The following is an 8,393-nucleotide window of genomic DNA, read 5'->3' on the forward strand; positions in this document are numbered from 1 at the left end:
TATTCTGTAGAACATGTTAGTATTTTATCTATGACACACTTTATGAGGACAGAAGTGTTGTCACGGTTTCTGAGTTTTTTCCTAGGTGCAGAGGTTTAGACACTGCCGTGCAACAGGATTTGAAATCCTTTAATCCAGTCATCTCTCCGTCTCTTATTAATACATCTTTGTTCTATTTCTTTCAGGAGGGTTGTCCAAGGCCAAAGGAAAAACATAGATCCAAGAATAAATGTTGTCATAACCCAAGTCTGTGCACAGCTTGAAAATCCCACTATCTGGAGAAAGTGAAATAGTACAGAAATGCAATTGGACAAAATTGGATGCCCAACTGCTCAACAAGGGGACCTATTATGTAAAATCCACTTTTTCACGTCCCCTCTGTGTAAAGAGATTTTGAAGTTTCAGGAAAAAATACCATATAATATATCCATTTATATAAAAACCTGTCTGAAAATGAGCTGATCAGATTGTGGCCACGTTATGATGTCATAACGATTGTTTTGGCTTGTGTAACCATTAGCCAATAACCCCCCCCCCCCCCAATGTATCACCCGAATCTCCTCCTAGAGCACTTTTGTGTTATTTTTAACCAAATATCTCTCAGAGGGCCGTGGGGAGTGGCTCCTTATTTTCATCTAAAGTAACAGACAGAGAATCAGGATTTTTGAAACAGGGCTGAAACAGAGGGGATTATGGGAAGCTGCAATGCACGATCTGTTTTGGTATTTCAAACCAAACACTTCCGAGAAATGTTTTGTATATATCTGAGACCTATAATATATTGATGGAAAACAGTATAATAGGGACCTTTAAGTTAAAGTAGAAACACCAATTAAAAAATATTCCAAAAAGTCCTGCATTCAAAATATTGCTTAAATAAAAGTGCATGAATTATTCAGCAATAACATATATCAGCAAATTGATCAAAGTGTCAATTATACATTGTACACACACTTATTTCAGTTATATTATTGTTTGTGTGTAGAGATGACAATACAAGTGAATGTGCAGTTACTTTCCATCATGGCATTATGTTCTCATGGTAAATGTAAAATGGGACAAAAATATCTAGCATCAAATTACAGTGGAATAATAATGAATACTCCTCCCTCTTAGTTGTTGAGGAGAAAAAGCACCCTAATGCCGTATTTCTGTGATACTTGACAGGAATAAACCAAAACATTAGTTCAGTTTTTCATCTTACTCCTGTTCTCTGCAGTCTGTCGGTGTAAAGGTTAACAGTGGACCATTGTTTAGTTGCCAAACCAACAGATTATGACGGTGTGATTAACTATTGGTCAATGCATCAATGTGTACGCACTGCAAGTTTGCAAGCACTTTGGAGAAATAAAAAAGAAATATTACAGACAGGGTTTGTAATATTTGATTCAATTGAGTTACAGTTCATTTCCTCATTTGTTGCTAGCCTCCTGCTAAGCTGATATTGATTAACAAAGTAAATGAGATAAGGATTTCTTCCTGGAAGATAAGGCTTTATTGTGCTAAAGAATAGTTTGTTGTCAACTAGGCATCAAACAGTACACGAAAGGAAAGTACAAAAAATAAAGTTGTTCAGATAAATCTTCTCTAAATTTAAAAGTACATCTGTGACGTTGGCTTTGAGGATATTTGCAATCGATCAATCCACTCTATTCATGTTGTTGGTGATATTGGTTTAGGCCGGCTATTATTTCCTCACACTCAGCTGCAGAAGATTAACAGATTGTTGTATTTAAACGTTTGCATTGTGAAACTGGGACTGTGCAGCTCTATGAACCTGACTGTGAACATTGTATATTGTGATTGGGCATAAGACGAAATATCTGATACACACATCATATGCTCAAAATGTTGTATTTTATCTGTAATATTGAGCAGTGTCAGAGCAGTGATAAGCATCCACTCTGCAGCTCTTTTGTCTGTATGTGAGGAAGTCTGTAACGGTACGGCACACTGAGCTCTAACTCAGGACAATATGGACGGTTTGTGAAAAGGGTATTATAAGTCTACCGGGACACATCATGACTTCATAGTTAATGAGTTTGTGGTAATCTGTTGGCAGATTAGTTATGCAATCAGACTCCCCAACTGTTACATTTTTAAATGTAAGGGCTGCCTCAAGTCAAATGTCAATTTCCAGATGCACGTGACTGAGGGTTATTTTGGTGAACAGAAGTGAATACATTTGTGATGAATTCTTAGATGTCTGTATTACTTAATGTGGCTAGTAAGTGTGGCTCTATAGTAAAGTTTGTGTTGTTGTGAGTTGTTTGATTTCTTGACTGTACATCCATAATTTATATGTTTTGTGAAATAAAACATGCACACTGAGCTGAAACCTCAGATTCACATTGTTGAAAAAAACATTGATTCTCTGTAAGGCAACAGAAATGTGTCCATAACATGTCTTAAAAGTAAATGATACAGCATGTGAGGGTTGTATCTGTCTAAATGACTAGTGTTGATATCTGGTAGTTGGAACTAAGGGGCCTTTTACGTGGATTATTAATGAAAGTGAGTTTAGACATTGGTGACATTTATTTCCTGTGCAATAGCAGGTACACATCTCGTTATGCTGTTGTAACCCTATTATAACTGTTTGTAATATGTGCGTACCACTTTACAATAAGACTCTTATAAAGGGTTTACAAATAGTTTGTACTTCATTTATTAATTAGGTTGTGAATACTTTATACATCATTAATAAGCTTTTATAAGACATGAGATAAACAGGGCAACTGTGACCGGTTGCTTGCCAAATAGTGAGCCCACATGTATCTGTACTGCTAAACCTTATTAGAAATGGTAGTGTTTTACACTTTACGATAAGGCTCCCTTTTGGCAGTTATAAATGTTAGTAACTCGTAAATAAATGGTCATAAAGAGATGCCAAGAAACATCAAGATGGAAGGGGGGAATCAACTCAGTGAACAACAGATACCAAGGATGTTGGCAGATGAAGAAGACGAAGTAAGCTAGGTAGCCAATATAAGGCGTAGTCATCTTGCCAAATAGTGAGCCTGTGTTGATGTATGAAAACTATGTTAGAACTGGTTTATAAATGGTTCTTAATGATTAATAAAGTGTTTACAACCTAATTAATAACCTAATTATAAACCCTTTTTGAATCCTTTATAAGGGTAAACTTATTGTAATTAATTTAGTTGTTGACGTTTTAAAATAAAAAACCTAGATCAAGTTTAAATGCGCAGTTCCTTATTATATTCATGGTTAAAGTAAAAAGAAAGAAAAAAAACGGTCCAATAATACATTATGTATATAGCCAGATTAAGCTAAAAATAACCATTACATGGTTATTCTACCTGTTGTGTTGTGGTATGTGAAGTTAAACCTACATGTTGCGAGGGGGACCCAAGTTCCCATCGGCGAAAACACGTGGGTTTGCTGTCCTGGCTCCAAGACGGTGGAATGAGCTCCCCATTGACATCAGGACAGCAGATAGCTTGCACATCTTCCGGCGCAAACTGAAAACTCATCTCTTTCGACTCCACTTCGAGCGTTAGAACTATTAACGAAGCACTTTTATACTAATAAAGGACTGGCTTACCTAAAGCCAGTTGAGTAGCACTTGAAATGTTTGGCTCTATGAAACCTGATGTACTTATATGATTCTGTTTTCTTCAAGGTTGTGTCTTCCTGGTCGAATGTACTTATTGTAAGTCGCTTTGGATAAAAGCGTCAGCTAAATGCAATGTAATGTAATGTAATGTAATGTGGGGTTAACATGCTTCTTGGTGTCTCACATATTTGCTAATCGATACACTTTCGTGGAAACAACATTTCCCATGTTTCCATTTCCCCCACATTAACCACAGCAAGATAAGAGCGTCAGCCGAGCCAAGTTGTTGAGGGAAAAGTTCGTCTCTCCAGAAGGTTTCCTGCCGTGGCCATACATTCACTGAAATTGACCAACATCACAGCTGAGCTCTGAATCAACAAACCTGAACCAAAGAGTTGAGCAGCAAACGCACAAACTTTTGGTGATCGCACATTTGCAGAAAGTTTGCTCGTTAGGACATTCTTTGGGGGATTTCAGGAGGGGTTGACTAAGATTAGTGTCTTTGTGCTTTTTCACGTGAAAGAGCCTTTATAAGGCGTCCTTTTGCAGCAGACGGTGGTGCGTTATACCGGAAAAGAACTTGATTTGTGTACTTCAACATGGCAGCGTATTCATTACCGGAGGGATTCACGGAGTTTGATATGTTTACATACGGCTCAGCGCTTCTTGTTGGGGGTAAGTGAGTTCAACGATCATACCGGAATGTTGAGACAATTAAAGGGACAGTTCACTCTGAATTCCCCTAAATAATAAAAGCATCTTAAATCAGGAAAATCCCAACCTTTCATGTTGTTCTCATTGTGATGTTAACAATTAAGCTGGTGATATTATTTACAACCTTACAAATAACTGTGCTGATAAACTCAGACTAATTACAGTGAAAACTAAATGTGTTTTCTTTTTTTACTTTCAGGCCTGCTTGGATTTCTCCTAAATGCTATCAGCATCTTGGCTTTTGTCAGAGTGAAGGAGTTGCGAACTCCCAGCAACTTCTTTGTGTTCAACCTGGCTGTGGCTGACCTCTTATTGAATATTAATGGACTCACAGCTGCCTATTCGAGCTACCTCAGGTATCAAAGATGATTTCTTTATACAAAGGCCCCTTGTATTCTGTATACAAAGGCCCCTTGTATTTGATATTAGCCAATGGGTTGCACAAACTAAATAAACCTTTGGGTTTCACAATCCAAACTCCACTTTATTCAGGGTGGAACGATTATTTTTTTCCACAGATCTATTGCAGGTTACCTAATAGGATCTTAATTTAAATGTTGAAACATTTACTTTTGTAACATCCTGTTAAAACCTCAGCAGGCCAGATTAACACACTAGGGGCCCCTATTGACCCTTCCTTATTGTGTTGACCCCATTATGAACTGTGTATGAACCCTACACCATTTTGTTCATTAAAATGAACCATGTTAGCACCAAAAATGCAATAGTAAGACAAATGAAGTTTATTTTTGAATGACCTAGAGTTTTTAAATGTTCAGGACTGAATAAAGAGCACATCACTCTTTGGGTCTATGTTTTCAAGATTGTTTCCAATATGCTTTTACAGCCTGATGTAGTCGTATAGGAAATGTGTGTAATATTGGGTGTAGGCAACACCCCCATACATGCTGGAGAATGATCAACGTTTGTTGTCCTCTCTAGATATTGGCCATTTGGTCAAAATGGATGTGCCCTTCATGGTTTTCAGGGCATGATAGCGGTCCTTGCCTCCATCAGTTTCATGGCTGCCCTCTCTTGGGACAGGTATCACCAGTACTGCACCAGTGAGTACAACACATCACCAGAAATATTCCACTGTAATATAAAACATCACTAAAGTAAACCCCTTTAATACACTAAATGAATATAGAAGGCATTTGTATTTGTATTGTCATCAATATTCCATTGAGCTCTTAGAACACTTAAATAAACAATGCACTAACCGAATGTCTCAGATTCAGTCTTTTTATTGCAATAGAAATATCTAAAAAAGTCATTACACACGTTATTAGCAATCTCTAAACAAACATGTATGTGTTTATTCTGTAGAACAGAAGCTCTTCTGGAGCACCACGGTGACGATGACCATCATCATCTGGGTTCTGTCCATCTTCTGGGCTGCTGTTCCTCTCATGGGATGGGCCGCCTATGACTTTGAGCCTATGAGGACCTGCTGCACACTGGACTACACCAGAGGGGACAGGTACAGTTTAGAAATATGCAATGCTATCCAAACTGGAATGTTGGCTTGGTCAAAATGGCCAGTTTTCTGTTTGTCATCACTATAAATTCACAATGCATTGTCTATTCAGCAGAAAATGACAAAACAACACCTGCACTAGGTTTTACTAATTATGTTCCTCTTTGTTTCTTTTCAACAGGGACTATATGACATACATGCTGACCCTGACGCTGCTCTACTTGATGTTCCCCGCTTATATCATGATGTCATGTTACGACGCCATCAACAAGCACTTCAAAAAGATCCATCACCACAGGGTACATGTGCAAGATATATTTTAAAAGGAACTTCCACTTATTTTGGTTTTGGTTTGATGTTAGATCAGTTTGACAGAAGAAAATTCCCTTTTCTAATTATCAACCTGAACTCTCCTGTCTTGTTTTAGTTGTTCCTGTTGTAGACTAGTGGCTATGTTAGTTTTCACACTTGAACATGTCAGTAGCTACTTAAGTTGAATGTGTGAATTGACACAACAGCTATAAATGCTATGTTCAAGGTTCAAGGTTCTTTATTGTCAAACTAACATAGCTAGAGTAATTATGTCCTTGAAAATCTTAGGTCACAGGCTTCTCCAACAATGCAACACAATAATACAGATAAGCAGACAATATGTTAGCATGCTAGTAAAAATGTAATGTGTTGTTAAATCAGCAATAAGGTAAAAAGCAGCTTGAATGTTAAATTAATAGTTTGACATTTTGGGAATTGCTGTTATCCTGCTTATTGCCGAAAGATCAATATTGCTGTCAAGTCTATAACCATTAGGTAATAAACTTAGCTTAGCATAACACAGCTAGCCTGTCTCTGTCCAGAGGCAGAAACATATATCTACCAGCCTCTATCAAAGCTCCCTAAAGAATATGTTGTATTTCATAAACCTAATCGGTAACACTTTACGGTAAGGGTACATGAATCATTAATCATATATTAGTTATCAGTGTAAACGATGGAACAGGTCACCACTTTATTTGAAGGGGCACAAACATGATGAAGTAATGACAAAGTCATGCTTGGTTAATCATGATTACAACACTTTGAATTCAACAGACTACATGCACTGCTATGACCGACCGACCGGGTCACCACTTTATATGAAGGGGCACAATCATGATGAAGTAATGAAAAAGTCATGCTTAGTTAATCATGATTACAACACTTTGCTATGACTGGTCAGTTTTTTGGCCTGACACTTTAATTGCAGATCAATATGAAGAAGACATGAACACCATTAATAACTCAGAAGTCATGATGATTGAGATACCTTAGTTGATGCATTAATTAAGGTATTGTTCCTGCATTAAGTCATGCATGAGATACCATTAATACCTGTACATTACTGATAGTTCATGAAGTACTACATGAATGAATTCATGCATGAAGTCATGATGATTCATGTACCCTTACCGTAAAGTGTTACCACCTAATCTGTGCACAAACAGTAAATAAATGGTGGTGTTTAGAGAGTTATGCACTACACGTATTTATTTTCTGAATACAGTGACATTGTTATTTCTAAACCATCCGTGTTCTATTTCAATTACATTGCATGCGTACAGTGACAGTAACACTTAGTAAACTTTGTTCTCCAGTTTAACACCAAGGTGCCATTGAGGGTGATGCTGATGTGCTGGGGCCCTTACGTCGCCATGTGTGTCTACGCCTGCTTCGAGAATGTGACTGTCGTATCTCCCAAGCTAAGAATGGTAAGCACTTTTTTTGTTTAATTTAACATACCGTTTGGTGAGAAAATACCCTACAGAAAGGATAGGGTTCTATCTCTGTGGGGCCTTATCTGCCAATACTTTGTTTTAATTATGGCCACTGAGGCAGAAATGAGACCCAAACTTGTACTGCCCTTTAAATCAAGTACTAACACAGAGAAAATCCTTGTGTTCACAGGTGCTTCCAATTATTGCGAAGACAAACCCCTTCTTCAACGCTCTCCTCTACTCGTTTGGAAACGAGTTCTACAGAGGCGGCGTGTGGCACTTCCTCACCGGAGCGAAGATTGTTCAACCGGATATTAAGTCAAAGCCAAAATAAAAGGAAACTCATCACATTCTGACAAGAGTCCTAAACAAACATTTGTCTTGTTGTAAACATAATTAAGCTCTGATGCCTGTACAGTTGTTATATTTTCATGTGTGGACTGACAGCTGAAACACATGACAATCTCTGCATTGATACACCTGAGTAAGATTTGTGTACATTGCATGTAATGTAATCATTTTCAAATGACTGCCATCTGCAGTGTGCCTTTCATCTGCTCCCCCTACATGTTAGACCACCTACAATAAACACTTTGTATTGCTGCTCTTATAATGTATGCTCCATCTACTTTAAAACCACATTGTTTTAAAGCTGAATAGCCGGAGCAACTGTGACAAATAATCCAACTGAAACCGGCATGGACAAGGCATGATATGTTTTAAAAATGCGCTTAACCAGACAAGCCCGGTTTGGACACTTTACGGGCCGAAGAAACATTTCTATTAAAGAAAGAATTATACATTTCTGTCTTTTTATGCCTTTAATAGCTACTAACTTGAATTTTTATTAAAATTAATTAATCAATTA

At 37.5% G+C, this 8,393-nt stretch overlaps 1 protein-coding gene across 1 annotated transcript; it reads left to right on the forward strand.

Moving 5' to 3' along the window:
- Positions 1-3,865: 3,865 nt before the first annotated feature.
- rgrb (retinal G protein coupled receptor b) lies at positions 3,866-7,881 on the forward strand. Its single transcript, XM_034214589.1, has 7 exons — positions 3,866-4,255; positions 4,494-4,650; positions 5,237-5,358; positions 5,624-5,777; positions 5,956-6,073; positions 7,406-7,519; positions 7,716-7,881. The coding sequence occupies exons 1-7, from the start codon at positions 4,180-4,182 to the stop codon at positions 7,857-7,859; spliced, it is 885 nt and encodes a 294-aa protein (XP_034070480.1). The 5' UTR covers positions 3,866-4,179; the 3' UTR covers positions 7,860-7,881.
- Positions 7,882-8,393: the final 512 nt, after the last annotated feature.

This window comes from Gymnodraco acuticeps, unplaced genomic scaffold (assembly GCF_902827175.1).
Source record: "Gymnodraco acuticeps unplaced genomic scaffold, fGymAcu1.1, whole genome shotgun sequence".
NCBI lineage: Eukaryota > Metazoa > Chordata > Actinopteri > Perciformes > Bathydraconidae > Gymnodraco > Gymnodraco acuticeps.

Bases quoted from the DNA above. Each gene is read 5' to 3' on its own strand.
- rgrb (XM_034214589.1), top strand. From the start codon at position 4,180: ATGGCAGCGTATTCATTACCGGAGGGATTCACGGAGTTTGATATGTTT. The intron at 5,778-5,955 runs GTACAGTTTAGA...TCTTTTCAACAG, and splicing joins GACTACACCAGAGGGGACAG to GGACTATATGACATACATGC. The intron at 7,520-7,715 runs GTAAGCACTTTT...TTGTGTTCACAG, and splicing joins TATCTCCCAAGCTAAGAATG to GTGCTTCCAATTATTGCGAA.